Genomic DNA, 17949 nt, shown 5'->3' on the forward strand with positions numbered 1-17949 from the left:
GGTAATTACCTGTATATTTTTAAACAGTAATCAGAGTCACACACGAAGAACAGAATGAAGCAATTCACCAAATGCTTCAGTACACGAAAGGAAAAATAAAATATACGAGGACCACACATTGCGACAGTTTAAACATACAGTTGCTATGTTAAGGTTATTTGGGTTGTTCATTAAATGATTTAACACTCACATTATATTAGCGATATACAATAGTACTACGGCTGGAAATTGTAATAATAATAATAATAATAATAATAATAATAATAATAATAATAATAATCTCTTTTGAGTGCCGCGATCAGCTTGTTGGCAAAAATACAGTACATTGTATGGTATCATAGCACTACATTACGATGGAATAATACTACTAATGATGATAATGGTAATAATAATAAATAAGGAAACAGTAAAAAGAGGAGCATTAATATAAAACACACTGTAGATAAAAGTTAATTAAGCAGAAAGACTCATTCTTAACGCTGTAAAAATTGTCAAGCTTTCTATCTAAAAAACGAAAAGACAAGAACAGCAGTCTTAAACTTACATTTTAGCTTAACGTTTCTAAACGTCATTGCTTAAAAACTATCAGTCAGATCTCATAATTTTTTCACTTGCTAAATTTATGTACTTAAAGAATTCGTCAATATTTTTAAATTTTCATACTTCCAGTTGAGAGGAACTAAAATCTTGCTGCTCCTTACGCTATGATTTGATACTTTAAAATCTATGATTTGGTATTCACTGATATAAATATTACCTAGTGCTTTTGCACGCATACTCGGTCGAAATTGTTTCTTCTATTCGTAAGACTCTCCAAACTCCAATAATAATTTCAATATTCACAGCTACGTAAATAGCAGCTCATTTGCATCCTAAACTATAACAGTTGAACAAATCATTTGCACATATCTTATCTTGTTTGTCAATGCTCTAGAAACTTATTAATATTATTACCTAAAAAGTTTATTTATAATGCTACGAATAGCTATCCGCCAAATACAGCACTTTGTTTACTACTTTCAGAAATTATATTCACAAACATAAATGTTTAAAATAAAGAAATGAATAAATACAATGATCGCTTATTTACTACACCTTAGAGGCTATCTTAACTTTAGAGCTTGATCTAAATCTTTGAACCAATCTTAAATTTAGAGCTTGGTCTAAATCTTTGAACCAATCTTAAATTTAGAGCTTGATCTAAATCTTGCATCAATGTTAAATTTAGAGCTTGATCTAAATCTTTGAATCAATGTTACATTTAGAGCTTGATCTAAATCTTTGAATCAATCTTAAATTTAAACCTTGATCTAAATCTTTGAACCAATCTTAAATTTAGAGCTTGATCTAAATCTTTGAATCAATCTTAAATTTAGAGCTTGATCTAAATCTTTGAAACAATCTTAAATTTAGAGGTTGATCTAAATCTTTAAATCAATGTTTAATTAACAGTTTTAGCACTCACATTAAATCACATGTACTGTTATTTTATTTAAATATCTCATAATACAATTATTGTACTTTTTTCTTGTTGATTTTTGTAATATTAATAATACGGAAAAGAAGAATAAGAATCTAATACCCCCTTACTCTTCAACCAACGAAGAGCTTGGGCCAGCCAAACGCAAACATTCAACTTGATGTGTGGTTGCACGTATTAGTTCTGACTTTCTAGACCATAGCTTACTATTTCTTATTATTCAATTAGCTGCAATTGGCTAGATTTTGTGTCAACAGAAATATTATCCTTACTGCAATCCAACCCGTAACCATTCAATCATGCACTAGTGCACATGAGATTAGCTAAACTGAATTCTTACTTAAATCTAGTAACAGTACAGGGTGGTTAATTTAGGATATCACTCTTTTTATTCAATTAAAAATTTCAATTCAATTTGGACAAGGACTAACTGAACGAAAATTCTGTATTGCAGAAGCTGGACCAAACACTTGGGAATATGACAGTACTACATAACAGCGTTTTCAAAATATTTTCAACTCGAGTCCACATTAATTGCAATGCTATACGGACCACCTATCCTTGTCCACTTTGAAAGCAAATATATCATTTTTTTTATTGTTTTACGCATATTATAATTGTACATAGTATTAATTAAAGGTATCTTAATTGTATATTAGTATTATAAGAAAATACATATTACTTTCTTAATAATCGAGTGTTATGAAGAATTATAATACATTTATATGAGCTATTAGAATTTGTATATCTTATTAAATAAATATAGTCTTTTTTTATGTGTGTAGATTATACCTGTTCAACTATAGTCTGTGATATCCAATTCACTTCAATTTTAGTTCTTCTGGCTCTTTTGGACTAATATTCAATCTAAGAGAGAGTAAATGTCCGACCTCTAGGACCAGATTCCAGAAACATCTACTTTAGTGAAATTACCTACGTGAGACGGATGCTTTTAATTACGATTTAATTTCTGTTAATCTTTCGCCATTATTCCTTAAAAATCATGGCAGATTCGGAACGTTTCTGATCGAACCTAGTACAGAATTATGAAGCACAAAGATAAAAGAGCCTAACCGGTTTGCCATAAGGACCAGACTATGTCACGTGATCAGGTCAAAAGTCACGTTGTGTGCTAAATCGAGTCTGGAGATTCCAAATTAAGATGTGAGATATTTCAATCACATAATCTCCCTGTCTAATTTGAAGAAGATGCATATACTTTATCATTATTATTGGTTTTACTCAAACAACTTGACTTTTCAAAGTGTTTTATCCATATTTACCGTACGTGCTATACATTGTTTTTAAGCTCTTCATTATATCTCTGCAATAAGCTTCCAACTAGCCATCTCCTTATTATAGTTTTTGCGATTTGTGGACGACTTTATTTTTCTCATTTATTTTCCATTGACTTTAGTGTTCATGTTTCGTGATGTTTTACTATGTTCCATTCACTTTAGGACCATTTGCTTTTGAAGTATATAATTTAAATAGTTTTTTCTATATTTAAGCTGAATTTCTGCCAACTCCTTTTGATTTTTGAGATAAGTGAAGGAATTATTTCGACGGTACAATGCAGTTACCTCGTATCCAAAAAAATAAATAAATAAATAAAAAATAAATAAATAAAAAATAAAACGTTTGAAAAAGTTGGAGATTAATTAAAAGACAGCGACTGCTTTTGATGGAGAGGTCAGTTTGTTATCATAATTGGCTTCTCCATCAGAAAAGTCGCTGACTTTCAACTAATCCCCAACTTTTTCAAACTTTTCTTTCTTCTGTAAAATAGTATTTTGTTTTTGAGATACGAGGTAGCTGCATTGTACCGTCGATTTGTTTTTCGTTGATTTTCCATTGATTTGAATGTTCATGTTTCGTGTTTTTCTGACTATGTTCCATCCATTTTAGAATAATTTCCTTTTGGAACATAGAAGCTACATAGTATCTTCTACATTTGAGCTGAATTTCAGCCATCTTCCTCAAACTCTGTTCACATCATTGCAACCGGATAGACTCTTTGAATATCATCGTACTTCTTGTGTATCGTAACCAAAATTTGGATCGCAGTCCGCAAAAACAATCAAAACAACTGCAGGAATGGAATGTAGTTATTTCTCATGGAAGCTCTATCTGTGGAAAAAGACCCTCTTCTTACCTGTCGCATAATTTCTTGCTGCCTCATTTTCAAGCGTTCTCGCTCCATCTGCAAACGCTGCAAACGAAGCTTCTGCTGCCGTGCTTGGTGGGACTGAAGGCTTGTGATTGAGGTGATGGGTTGAATACGGTTGGCCAGGGAGGTCACATTTTGGCTTTGGGCGATCGACGTCTGGCCCTGTTGCTGGGCTTGTTGCTGCAACACGGCCGGTCTTTGAAGATGAGTAGCTGTAACAAAAGAAACAGGCACAATAAATTTATAATTATTTTAATATTAGCACTCTTCATTTTTACTTTATTGTAATTACTATTATATTAATTTACAACTTTCTCTGACAGGGAAAAATGTAAATGCTTGGCACACACAATTTTTAAGAAAAAATATTTATTTCTATAATTTTTGAAATATCAATTACATGTTAGTTATAGAACACGACAGCAATTCTTTGATTGTATGTCCATCAACAAGTTACTATATATTTAAATGTGTTGCACTTTGCACAAACAAGTTACAAAACCGCTACTCAAAAGACTAGGAGTTCTAAAGAAACTAATTCTACAGGGTGGTAGGTAACTCTACTGACAAACTTTGGGAGGCGATTCCTTATACGAAATGAAAGAAAAAAGTTCTAATTAACATGGGCCGAAAAATGCTTCCTTTCAGAGCTTATTAACCATCCTCCGTTATCAGTGAAAGGAACTGTGAAAAGGAAGTTGAAGTATAGGTATACTCCGTCCTAGTATCCCTATAGAAAGTACTAGTGGTGCGTTCGTTTCGCTGGTACCAGTGAATTCTGAAACATGGATATTTAGATAGAGCGTATACCAGTTTCTGTGTAATTCCTTAAACCGCTTGGGATAGGCTCTATAGTTTCTAAGTTAGGGAGTTTTGAAAAAGGATTTTTCGAATTTTCAATGGATCATAACTCTGAAAGGAGGCATTTTTCGACCCATGTTTATTAGAACTTTTTTCTTTTATTTCGTATAAGGAATCGCCTCCCAAAGTTTGTCGGTGAAGTTACTTACCACCCTGTATAATATGGGCTAGTTGATTATGCGATTTCACATGGGTTGTAAAAGTTTCGTTTGGGAATTTGAACAAATAAATGAGTAGGTTAACTTGCTGACAAAAATTTATATATAACTGTTTGAATTACTTCTTTCTTATGTTATTATTCTGAATTTTTCCAACAAGTTTCCCTACCCACTTCAGAGAATTCCCAAGCAAAAAAGTATTCGATTAATGTGAAACGTTATGACTAAATTAACACATGTCCAGTCATTAATCAATTAGGTGTGGGTTAGAAATGTGAGAATGCCTGTGAAAAGACCAAAATTATTATTGGATCATTCTTTATCATTCTTCAATTTGTAAATTATTTTATCCCTGCGCAACCAAAAGAGGGATAAAATATTTATAATTTACAAATTGATTTGATTCCTGACCGAGGCACAAAATTTCGAGTGTTGAGAACACAGTAAGGCAGCTGGTGAGGTACTTGAACTTGAGCTAGTTACTAGATCAGCGGGAAGAGCTATTTAGAAGATGTGTATGTATGAGAGTAAATATTCATCCACAAAGGCAAGGTGTAGATGGATTACTTATCCAAGAAGACGAATGCATTTCTGTCGAAATTTAAAGACAACCGAATATCATTTTCAGCGATTTGAGTGTTCATCTAACCGTACGAACGAAATCGAATCTTGAAGAAAGTACATAAACGACTGCTCGAAGCAGCAGATCATTTACGTATGTGGAAACTCGAGTGAGATTCCCGATTGTAATACATTAAAAAGGCTCTTCCAGAGGGAGATTTTATATCGCACATTGCACTGCACAACTGATACACTCCAGTGAAATGAACGAATAACGGAGAAACGAAATACTCGGATCTTGTATTTGGACTCTTGAGTATGAAGAGGGTACGACATGGTTTATGTCGAGACACAGAGAATTCAGAAAAAGAAACATGTATTCTACGAAAGAGAATAGGGAGATTATTATTATTATACTTGCGACATACATCATCACTATCACTAGCCCGTTATTTATCGAATATTTCTGGCTAGCTTATGGTATTATTCACAAGGATCCTAAAGTAAAATGACATGTTTATTTTTAGTTTAACGTCCCACGGTTATTTCCTTTAGGCTACAGGAGACGGTTATTTGATGAATGTGAATGATTACTGGTTCTGACTATATATACAATCAATGAAAGAAGTAACCGTAATCACCAATTGAATATACAATCAATTGAAGAGGAATTACAAACTTTAATTTAATATATAACCAATAGAGGAGGAATTGTACTCCTTAAAATAATACAAAATCAATAACGGAGGAATTGTAATCAATGATTAAATATACAATAGAAGAGGAATTATTGTTTCTAAATTAAATATACAAACATGGAGGAAGTAACTGCCATTTCTATCCACCGGCATTCCGTCTATTATTTCATTAATTGTTGGAATGTGAATATGGAGGAAACGGAAGAGCCTCGAGAAAACTCATCCATCACAAAACTCACTTGACCTGGAGTCGAACCAGGAAAAGATTGTGAAATTCCTGAAGAAACAGTTAACATTACTTGTACCACAACTTTGTACGCGATAGTGATAAAAGATCAAGTGTGAATACTGCTCCATTATAGCAGCCGGCTACCTATATTTGTATGAGTGTGAAACAGATTTGGAAAGTACATAAATAGAACAGTCTGCTGGCGTCGCCCTTTAATTCTTTCCTGGCTGCTTTTCACATAAAAAAAGAAAAAATGAAATAAAAAGAATAAAGCGCGGGAAGCTTACTGCTGTAATGTCTGTCGTTGAACAAGTGTGGCTCTAGGGAAAACAAAAAGTAGCTACTGCTGACATCTACCGGGCGTTTTTAGTGTAATTTTTAAATTCGCCGTGATTCATCTGTCCTTCAACCTTGGAAGTACACAACAGGCAGCATGATGACCTCGACTCAAAAGTTCAGAAGTGCCTAAAAGATTACGATACAACAGACACACATTACGGGGAATTATGCTTGATCGATGTGGAACTCCCACAATTTGTCTTATTAAAATACATTGCTGATAAATACGTTATTGTTCTTATATGCAAAATAACGCACTTTGAGTGCCTATGATTTTAGTATATATTGCACTACTTCCTACATTATTCATTCTATGTTCGATTGACTCTAACAACGATATTGACTACTGAAACTGAATGTACGTTACGATGGAAGTTGCAATTCGCCTTCTGTTAATTGTACATTCAATTAGTAAGTACAACTCGTCTTGTATTCGTCGTATATTTATTTCGGGACAATTGATCGTCTATTGATTGTATATAGGATTGTAATTAGCCTTGTATTCATTGAATATTCAAAAACGGATTGCAATTCCTCCTCTATTGATTGTGCATTCAATTGGGGACCGCAATAATTCTTCCTTGATGTATATTGAATTACGGATTACAATTCGTATTTTATTGATTCAATTAATGATTGTAATTGATTTTCTATCGATTGTTTATTAAATTAGGATTGCAATTTATTCTTTCACCCATTAGAGACTGTAATTTCTTTTCTATTTATTATATATTCACGTATGGACAGGGGTGGCTTTAGAATTTTAATTTTGGGTAGGCCCGTTCCCTTGCTTACGGATACATATACACATTTGATTAATTAATGACAGTAGAAAATTATTTTTACAGTAGTGGTTGATGCTATTTGTTAAAATAATTATTTACCATTTTAATATAATTAGTGGAAAATATATTTAATCTTTATTGTATCTTTTAGCGTTTATAATTTTTTCAAAATTTTTGGGTAGGCCCGCTAAAACCGCACTGCTTATAGATTACAATTACTTGTATTGATTGAATATTTAATTAAGTTATATTTTGTCTCCTATCGATCATATATTTAATAAGGGATTGTAATTTATCTTTTACTAATATTATATACAATTAGGGATTGTAATTCCTCTTCTATTGATTACATATTCGATTAAGGATTGTAATTCGTTTTCTATTAATTGCACATTTAATGAGGAATTCTAATTACTATTCCATTGTTTGTGGGTATATTCAAACAATCGACGATGACTATTCTCTTTAATGACGATGACTATTATACATGTCTGTTACTAGAAATTGTAATTTCTTTTTCATTGATTGTATGTTCACTTTTCTTATGAAAATTACTTTGAATCATTATGGCCACTTGAATAGATTACTATCATGCTCAATGATAAACGTGATCATCTTAGGTTATAAATAGTTTTAATTGGTTAGAGGAGCAGATTAGGTTGGGCACTGCCTGTAGCATATTGAGTCACGACAATACCGTTTCTTCTAACAGCCCTACTAACGAATAATCAGCTACTTTTTCATTCAAGTAGTCCCGGAAATGACTCACAATGCTAAGTTAACATTAGAAATTCCATGCCCTGATGAAAAATCAAACCTCCAGAATCATTTGCACTAAATATCCAAATACACACAAACATTCGCAAGTTAAGGACCATTATAGTTACGTTAACTTTAACTTAAGCCACTGGAATTTTTATCCCCATTTCAATGATCTGGAAATTTGGGAAACCCGACAAACTAGGATTACCTGCATTAAACGAAGACCAGTTCACAATCTCTCTTTCGAATTCACGAGTACTCGCGTACTTCTCGAAGTAACATCGGCCTCTCTTGATCTTTCCATTCTACAGTATCTTTCTAAGTGGCTCACAAATATCAATGTTACGATATTTTTTTCTTAAAATGGATTTTAAAAGACAACTCACAAAATGGGAAATAATTCATATTGTTTAAAACTTTGTATTTAAGGTACTAGAGGTACAGGTTGTGGAAATTACGAGAGCATTAACAAAAAACATGCTTGATATACGTCAAATTTAGCAAATTTCACAAAGTTTAGGCGTTCATGGTTTCTTGAAGAAAAGAATTTGACCAAAAATTATAACTCTATCCATCACAACTCTGGAACTTACTAAAGGAATAATTAACACTTCTGACCAGAGTGTATACACATCTATTTATTAAAACTAAAATACAGTGTAACGGTTTTGACAACGTTCCTTCATCAGGTAACACATGAGTTAGTGTCAGATGAATATAACATTGAGTTGTTGATACCGTTACACTGTATTTTAGTTCTAATAAATAAGTGTATATACTCTGGTCAAAAGTGTTAATTATACCAAACATTGTGTTTTAGCCATTACTGCTAGTGCGTCCTACCGTATTAGCGGATATTTGAACGCCAAAATAATAGCTTCCATTTTTAAGATGAACGAGATTATATGGCAAATCCACAATGTTGCAAATGCGTTTTAAATTTGGAAACGTCACCATAAACTTCTCAGTTTTTCATATATTGGTAAACTAATTTCTTAAGTATTGTATTGTTACACACAGATATACACTTTCAGGTAAATAGAGCTATCTCTACTATTTTTATCTTTTTTTTATTTATTTTTTAAACTTCGAGTGTAACTATTATGCCCTTAAACTGTTAGCTTCAAGCAGGAAATCTATGATCTTAAAATTACAACAATACTTTCTCAAGAATCTTTCAATCAATCTAGTAGCCAATCATATCCGAATAACAAATAATTGTACTCTCGTAATGATAATTAGGATATTAATTGTTACATGTACTTCATTATACATATTAAAACTTTAAATCTGAGCACACTTTCCTTAACTTTGCAAATGAAAGACAGTGAGTGTGTCCATACAACATTGTTTAATGGATTTCTTTTCTTTTTCTTTTTCTTTAAATAAGAACATTGTTCACATAAGGATACGAAAATTCATGGTCTTGTTGACATCGAAATAAATGTATCGAAGAAAGTGCTTAACAGTAAACAGATAACTATGCAGTGGTCCCCCCCTCATGTCCATGATGCAGCCCCCCTCAATTGTATATCCGTAGGTGTTCTTCCATAAAAAAAAATCTTTTCGATTATTTTTTACACTCCTTCAAACATATTTATATAGATTTTTAATCACCCCCAAATATTTCAATGACGGAGTTTGCGTCATAGCCCCCCTTTGTGGGCACCCCTGACTACTGAACAGACAAGTAACGACACGCTTTGTTTGATTATGAATCGTTTCAACGACACCTAGTGGTATATGTATGAACCTTGGTCAGTAGTTGTCCTTTTACTTCATGAGCTTTACAATCATGATGTAATATGGGCAAAAATGAATACAAATCTCTGACATGTGATTTTATGTTTTCATTTCCACGAACCAGTCGAATAGTGTGAAGAAAATGCAAATACTACAAAATATGGAAGGAAACTGTTAACTAAGAATCGAACCACGTACTCACGTGGATATTTTGAAAGAACAAAATCATTCTCTGCGAAAAAAATCGCTCAGTGATCGGACGAAGCAGTGCGTCGTACTCATGAAAGAGTTACGAAGTGGTGTAAATATTACAAAAAACGCACTGATTGTCCAAAAATAAGAACTTCTCTAAAAAAGAACAAGTTCTCTGGAAAAAAGAAGCAAACATAACAGACGTTAATCACTCCGGAAGAACCAACACAACTACGGAGGGGCTATTTCCATTCAGTATTAAATAGGACGGTGGCCCAGCGCCTTCAGATCTACGGTTTTGCGGAGGTAGAATTGCGGTAAAGAACCTATTCCTTCAAGCGAGAAATATTACAAAAAGATACTTCTGGGCGGACCAAAAAATTAAAACAAAATAAACGACTGTGACGATGAACGATAGAAGAGAGTACTTTGAACTGACGAATCTAAATTTCAACTTTTCGCCTTCCAATGCTAGGAGTTTGTGCATCGTTATGCCGAAGAGCGCTTTCATCAAATGTAATATCTATAATAAGGCACAGAGAAGGTAACGTCACTGTTTGGGGATCCTTTACAGACTACCTAGTTGATAATTTAGTTCGGTATTTCACAAAGTTGATGTGAGGCATGGAGTTCCATCAGGAACGCGGGTTTGGGGCAATGCCTTCGTATTACAACAGGATTATCATCCCAAATATTCTTCCAAACTATGTATTAATTATCTGCTATACAAATACGGCGCTTCTATCACCAACAAATAGAATAGTCGCCGCATTTGTTACCCTCCGAGCTCTTATAACCTCCGAGACTTGACAGGGTAGTCCTTAAATAGATGCCAAACGAATATTGAGTCTTCGAAAGGCCCTTCAAAACTATTGCAGTCGAATAGCTTCGCAAAAGTTGGATAAATTAATCAAACGCCTAAAGCTTGTAAAGCTCTTATCAAGACTAAGGGTTGGCATTTCATTGAACGTAAACATAGTCAACCAATTCGTCTCAGTGGAAATAAGGCCATATGTTTTAATTTGTTTTATATGAGTAATGATGTTTATTTAAAGAACACGTCCAACAAAGTATGTTTTCTATCGATACATATCTTTTTTTTTTCTTATCTTTTGAAAATTCTGTAGTGTGCTCAAACTTTATTGAGTCTGGAACTATCACTTAAATAATTGATACATTTCTGAACAGAGTACGTAATTATTTATTAAAATTAAAGTAAGGCATAATAGTTTGATTAACTTAACGTTATCTTCATCAGATGTTCACAGGCAGAAATATCTTCATAACATTAAATTTTTCAAAATTATAATTGCTTCATTTTATATTTTAAATTTTTAGTATGTAACAATGAGGTATTGTTATAATTTACAGTTTCACTTTACATTTTTAGTATAACTTTTTTATAATCATTATTATTTTCACTTTTATTATTATTTTAATAAATTATTCCAAATATCAATTGATTTTGAAGTTTCTTTTCAATACTATGTTCTATCATATATTATTATTTTTATTGCTTCTCTGAATTTTTACGAATTGTAGTATATCCGTGATTTCTATCCTCCCATTCGTTCCAACAATCTATCCCATAATTCATTTATCCAGTTCATTAATCTTTCTTCTTTCAATCTTAATCCTTCGCGCTTCTTTTCATTTTCTTATTCTTCTTCTGTTCCCTTTTTCTAGACCTTGTATCCCTTCCTAATCAAAATCATGTCCTGTTTCTTTTACATGTTTGTGTATATAGCGTTATTCTCTTTTTTTAAATCTCACATCGTTCCAAGTTGTTTTACTCTTCCCTGTTTCTGCAATGTGTTTCATATTACAATTTTTATACTTCATACATTGCTCCTTCATCTTCATCATTTATGTCTTTCTTACTATTTATCATTTTCTTAAGCACTTCCAGAATTATCCGTCCTGATTTTCTGTGTGTTTATACCTTGTTTTCTTAACAAGGTCTTCAGCATCTCTTCTGATGAAGAAAACGTTAGGATATTGAAACTGTTACGATTAATTCTAATTTTAATAAATGAGTATATTCTCTGATCAGAAAAGTATTAATTATTTAACGGGTATTCTTTAAAAAAATGGCGCCCACAGACTATGGAGCACTATTCTACAAGTCAAAATAAAGCGAAAAATATATATAATTGTATAGCTCTCGGGTCGTCGTCAGAAGACGCGAACTGCACTACGTGGCCACGTCGCAGATAAAGAACCATAGAGAAGATATACCAATCTATCAAACAGTGACATCGATTCTTTTCAGATAGCACTTAAAATCGATACACATTGGCACAAGCATCACCCATTAGCGTAACAATCGATGTAACTGGTTCATGGATTTGTAGAGCAATGTTAATGATTTCACGTTAATCTGCGACATTGCCACGTAGTGAAATTTTGATATTGATGAAATTTTGAAGAAGGCCCTGGAAGGTATGCCCTCATGTAAGATTTTCGCTTTATTTTGACCTGAAGAATAGCACTCTGTTGTTCATGGGCGCCATTTTCAGAACACCCGATATATATATATATATATATATATATATATATATATATATATATATATAAGGGAGGTTCAATAATTATTGTCCCCGGCATATTTAAAATACTTTAGCTGGGATGGCTGATGGGGGATATTGTAGCCTAATGTTTTAGATGCCTATATGCTAAATTTCAGAACCATAGCTGCTATATAAATATTCTTTTTTGTCGTTTCAGGTGTGAGAGGTGGCACCTAGCTTGAAAAATGGAGAAAACCGAACAACGAGCTGTCATCAAGTACCTCCAGAAAAAAGGGGTTAAGCCCAAAGGAGATTCATGAGAACATGATCAGTGTGTTGGGTGATGGGGCTCCTTCGTACCAGGTGGTAAAGAACGGAAGTCGCGGCAGGGAAAGCTGTCAACAGGCCCCTGGTGCTGGTCCTCAAACAACAGCATGCACCCCCAGAAAACATTGATGCTGTGCATGATACGATTATAGCAGACAGGTTAATCACGGTGCCACAGTTAGCAGACGTCATGCACATCTCTGTAAGCTCAGTGCGAACCATTGTGCATGAACACTTGGGATGCAGAAAGGTGTCCGCGCGATGGGTACCCAAAATGTTATCTCGTGAACATCAGAAAGACAGAGTTCGATGTTCAAGGGCTGGTTTGGAGGTTATGGGGGCACGCCTGAAACAGTTCTGTGATGGATTTGTGACAGTGGATAAGACGTGGCTCCAACACTATGATCCCGAGTCCAAACGACAGAGCATGGAGTGGCGGCACAGTAGTTCGAAGGGTGTGCTCCTTATTGACTACCTGGAGGTTGGACACACTATCACGGGGGCCTATTATGCAGCCCTAATTCCCAAGTTACGCGAAGCAATCAAGGAAAAACGGCGCGGGATGTTGTAGCGAACAGTGCTGTTCCACCGAGATAATGCTCCGGCCCACAAAAGCCATCCTACTGATGCCGCAATCCATGCAGCTGGTTAGACAGTTATAGATATGCGACAATCATTTTGGACATGAGTGTACAGGATGTCATGTTGAAATATTGTGACGAACATTTGGCATCTCTTAATTTCTACGCTAGGAATGCCATCTGGATATTCGAAAAAGTGAAAGAAACTATTACTGGCTTCGATTAACATTTACACGCCGTCTCATATAGCCTTGCTGTTGAAAGGGAGTTAAACTCAAAATTGACTCAACATAACATTTACACGCTACAACCCCGCGTTGTCCCAAACTTCCAACACAAAGTACAGCAGACCTACAAATATTGCCGATTATTCTTATTTGTTGGTCGTTTGGACTAGTGATTAACATGTTTTTTCGACGTTTAGCTGTACAACCCTACACACTATTCAAATGAAACTGAAGCGGAGACAATGTTAATCACAAAATAGTAAACAACATAGGCTTATTTCGCTTCTAAATGAAGCCATTCGGCTGACACAGCTCTGCGTGCGACATGACAACCATTCACAACTGCCTATAGTAACAGCAAGAGTAATGGATAGGGTTGGGCACTGCGGGAAACTATATATTACCCACAATACGCCTACTAACTTATTTGACAGTTAATAACAAATCAATATTCTTTTATTAGGAGCTACCTAAGAATAACAAAGAGGGTTTACACAAGGTGACGTTTCGACAAACTAGCAAACGGAGTTCATTGGAAGAAGAACTGTATGGCCCCTCCGGATGTACAAATTTATTACCAAATAATAAGTTTTAAAACGTAAGAAAACAGTTGAAATGACTGAAATTACGCAAAAGAAAGGGAACTTCAAGATTCCTCCATCTTTCTGCTTTCCCGCACTCTTTCCCGAAATGAAATCTTTCAGTTTTACGTCTCACGCGTATGCCGGCTAGGCTAAAGAAGAACATAATGATAAGAAATGAATAGAATGGTGGAATGAATGAAGAACGAAACGGAAGAACCCCGAAAAACCCCAGGCACACGGTGTCTGTCCACCACAAAGTTCACTCGGTACGAGCTGGTATCGAACCAAGGATCCCACACACACCAGAGGTGAACGCTCTACCACTGAGCCACCACGGCCCATTCCTTGCCGAAAATTCTTCAACGTGAAAAGTGATATTAAATGGGATGCTACAATGCTGAGAAAATCATGATGTTCGAATGGAAATACTTTAGACAATAAAAAAAAAAAAACGCAATTCCAATTATAATGCACAAGACAGAATGATAAAGCAATGGGGCTGCAATCAATCGGCGAAATCATGAGTGGATTATGAGAATTTCCCCCACTAAATATTTCTGAAATAAAATTCGTTCATTAATAAATTACTGGAGGGTATAAAGGCCGGAAGTTTGCAATTAGCATATAATTTACAGGTAATTAACAGTACTTCGTTCCGTAGTTCAATAATTAGGCCTATAGATGTTCAAATATGTGAATTCTCTATGTCTAGGTATTCCACTGTTTTTTTGTTAACTCTTATCTCCTCCTTCCCCTACTCCAACTGTAATGATTCCGCTCGTACCCTGTATCTAACACCATCTTTGAGATCTTAATTCACTAACATACATTATATATTTTTTATCTTTTGTGTCATTCGAATGAATCATCATAATTTTTATAGATTCCTTCTACTGTATTATTTAACAGCTCTTAGCTTGTCGGAAATGCTTATCCAAACTAAATAACAGTGATACAATAGAGTATGGCTGGAAAGATCCACGATCAGTGAGATGTTTCGTCAACAACATTATTTATACTCGTAGCTTTCCGAGCCAGAGTTCATTATGACTTTACGTAGTGTTGTAAATAGAAAAAAAACGTTCGTATTTTTTCAGAAATGTACGTTTTTTTTAGAAAAAAAACATTGCCTCTCGTTTTTTTTCTAAATTTCGTTTTTTTTTCAAATAGTCATTTGTAATGCATCTTACGTCTATTTCAGTACTAAATATTTTTATGTAGGTATAATCACCATAAAATGCAACATAAATTAAACGCTAGATACTGATACGCTACAAATATTTTACAATTTACATGAATACCATACCTATTAACAATTCGGGTTTCAGCAGTTTTCATCAATATCAACTAAGAAATAAAAGTAGAAATGAAATTTTGTGTTTTCGTGAAAGCAGGCCTTTAATAACTACGAAAATAATGTCACGAACAGTATAAAATTCAAATAACTTGTCTAGTGGTAAAAACTAATACTAATTTGCCATAGTATTTTTCTAAATGTCATATGTAAATAATTTGTCGACTAGATATATATGATATGCAGAGCCGGCTCTAGCATACTTGCAACACGTGCATTTGCGTGGAGCGGCAAGTTTGGATGGTCCGGCAAAAATCTGTCATAAATATATTATTTAAATTAAATATTTCTTGTTGGAAACAGACTGATGATGGTAGTTACATTTACTAAGCTGACCTTCTATTTGAATACTACATTCATAAATTATGTTTAGGTTGCATTAGTTTAAGGCCACATGGACAATGCTAAAGCAAATGGTCGAATAAATCCGAGCACAAATTGCTTGATTGTTGCCAAATGCAAGAATTCAATTCTCGAACAGTAGTGACTATCTGTTCCATTTAGTAAGTTATCACAGTTTTGATATGACAACTAGTCTTGTTTTTGTCAGAAACAAGTTCCTTATCATTGAAGATAGAAACAACTTTTTTTTTAAAAAAAAATGATAACAAATATAGAAGAGAAATCAAGAAATAAAGATAAAAGAGCTAGTTGCACTGGAATTGCAAACTGATACATTGAGATTGAAGCTCGATAGTGAATTCTGTAAAAAGGATTACCATCTTTCCTCTGCAGGTGTGTTTGCTTTATCTTTCACTAACATAATACCGGTAGATTAATATTTAAAAAAAAAAAACAGACACAACGGGATTGCATTTTTAGTAAGTATTTAAGCATTTCTGAGTGCAACTGCACTTAACCTCATCTTTGTTGTTCAAGCTGGAGTAGCATAATTAAAATCATGACTTTTAAGATTTGTTCTTTCTGGAGAAAGAGGGAGGCGGCAAATTATGCTATTGCACGAGGCGACAAATTGACTAGGACCGGCCCTGATGATATGTATATAAAAGACATGAATATAGGATTACACAATTTGAAGTAATGCAGGGTGTTTCAAAATTAATATTAGGGTTTTGAAACTTTGTAGTATCTATTACAATTAACTTACAATTATAAATATTATATCAAATGAAAGAGCAACTCAAACAGTTTTGTACGCACGCATGTACATGCATTGTTTCTTCTGTCTGCCGTTAGAAAGAGCAAGCAGCAAAGATGTAGACTAGAGTGCAGAATGTTTTTTGTGTTTTAATAAAAACTGAATCTGTATAGTGCAACGGTCTGTGTGAAGAATATTAAGGAGACACTTGCAACTACGTCCTTATCGTTTGCAGTTGCTACAGGTCTAAAGCCTACAGACTACGGTTTACGTGCCAATTTCGCAAGTGAAATATTGCTGCATAACAATGAAGATTTTCTGGATCGTGTCGTCTTCAGTGATAAATCGACATTTCACCTAAGAGCTAATGTGTACTCATAATGTTTGTATCTGGCCGTCAGCAAATCCTCAGGAGATGGTACACTTGAAACGAGACTCCCCTAAATTGAATGTGTTTTGTACCATATGGCGGAAAGTTTATGGGCCTTTCTCGCCTATCGACTAGATGTGTGCCGTGTGACGAATGAATATCGCATTGAACATTTGTAGCAAAGAGGTGCTCTTTTACTTGATGCATTGCTTATAATTGTACGTAAAATGTAATAAGTACTACGAAGACTTAAAACCCCAAAATTCATTTTGAAACACCCTGCATTTCTCACCAACAGTGTTGGAACTCAGATGTAAAAAGGAGTGAAAATTTTCCTTATAAAGCTATTGTTTACAACAACGATATTATTATTAGTCGAGACTAACAACGATATTATTATTAGTCGAGACTATAACTACAACAACAACACGAGTTAGTAGTCAAAAAAAATGTAATCTAATGTATACTCGATGGCCCAGGTGGCCAAAGTGGCACACACGGGTGCGTCATTTGTTTAATCCGCTCCTGTGTGGACATTAATTAAGATATCGGGATATTATTCTTGCAAAATATGGTTGCAGTATAGTTTATCATATTAATTTTTTTCTTCTGGTGTCGAATTTCCTTCTCAAATTTCACCCCAGTCAAAAATTCAAGAATTTTCTAATTTCGAATTTCCTTTATTTCTTTTTTCCCTGTAGCTTCCTTCAGGCCCGTAGCCAGCCCAATAATTTAGAGGGGGCCCGGTAGAAGTTAGGGGGGGCCGACACAATAATATTATACTTCATCACCATATTATAGTTCATTTGCAAGCCTACCGTGAAATTTTATGGGGGCCAGCCAAAATTTAGGGGAGGCCCGGCCCACTCTTGCCCCCCCGTGGATACGGGCCAGGCTTCCTTCCTTGTAGAAAGACCTC

The 17949-nt window shown here is 34.3% G+C and overlaps 1 protein-coding gene across 3 annotated transcripts in view; it reads right to left on the bottom strand.

The window, feature by feature from the left end:
• The window catches only part of LOC145684377 (transcriptional coactivator YAP1-like), a 375649-nt gene that overhangs the window by 23889 nt on the left and 333811 nt on the right, over positions 1-17949 (bottom strand). For 2 of the 3 annotated variants that reach the window (XM_081756622.1, XM_081756624.1), the window contains one exon: positions 3636-3862. In XM_081756622.1, coding sequence (XP_081612748.1) covers positions 3636-3862 — 227 coding nt within the window. Of the gene's footprint in view, positions 1-3634; positions 3863-17949 lie in introns of all 3 variants that reach the window. The other variant, XM_081756623.1, reaches the window with a different exon arrangement.

Source organism: Thermobia domestica, chromosome 4 (assembly GCF_964235325.1).
Source record: "Thermobia domestica chromosome 4, izTheDome1.hap1.1, whole genome shotgun sequence".
In the NCBI taxonomy this organism is placed as follows: domain Eukaryota; kingdom Metazoa; phylum Arthropoda; class Insecta; order Zygentoma; family Lepismatidae; genus Thermobia; species Thermobia domestica.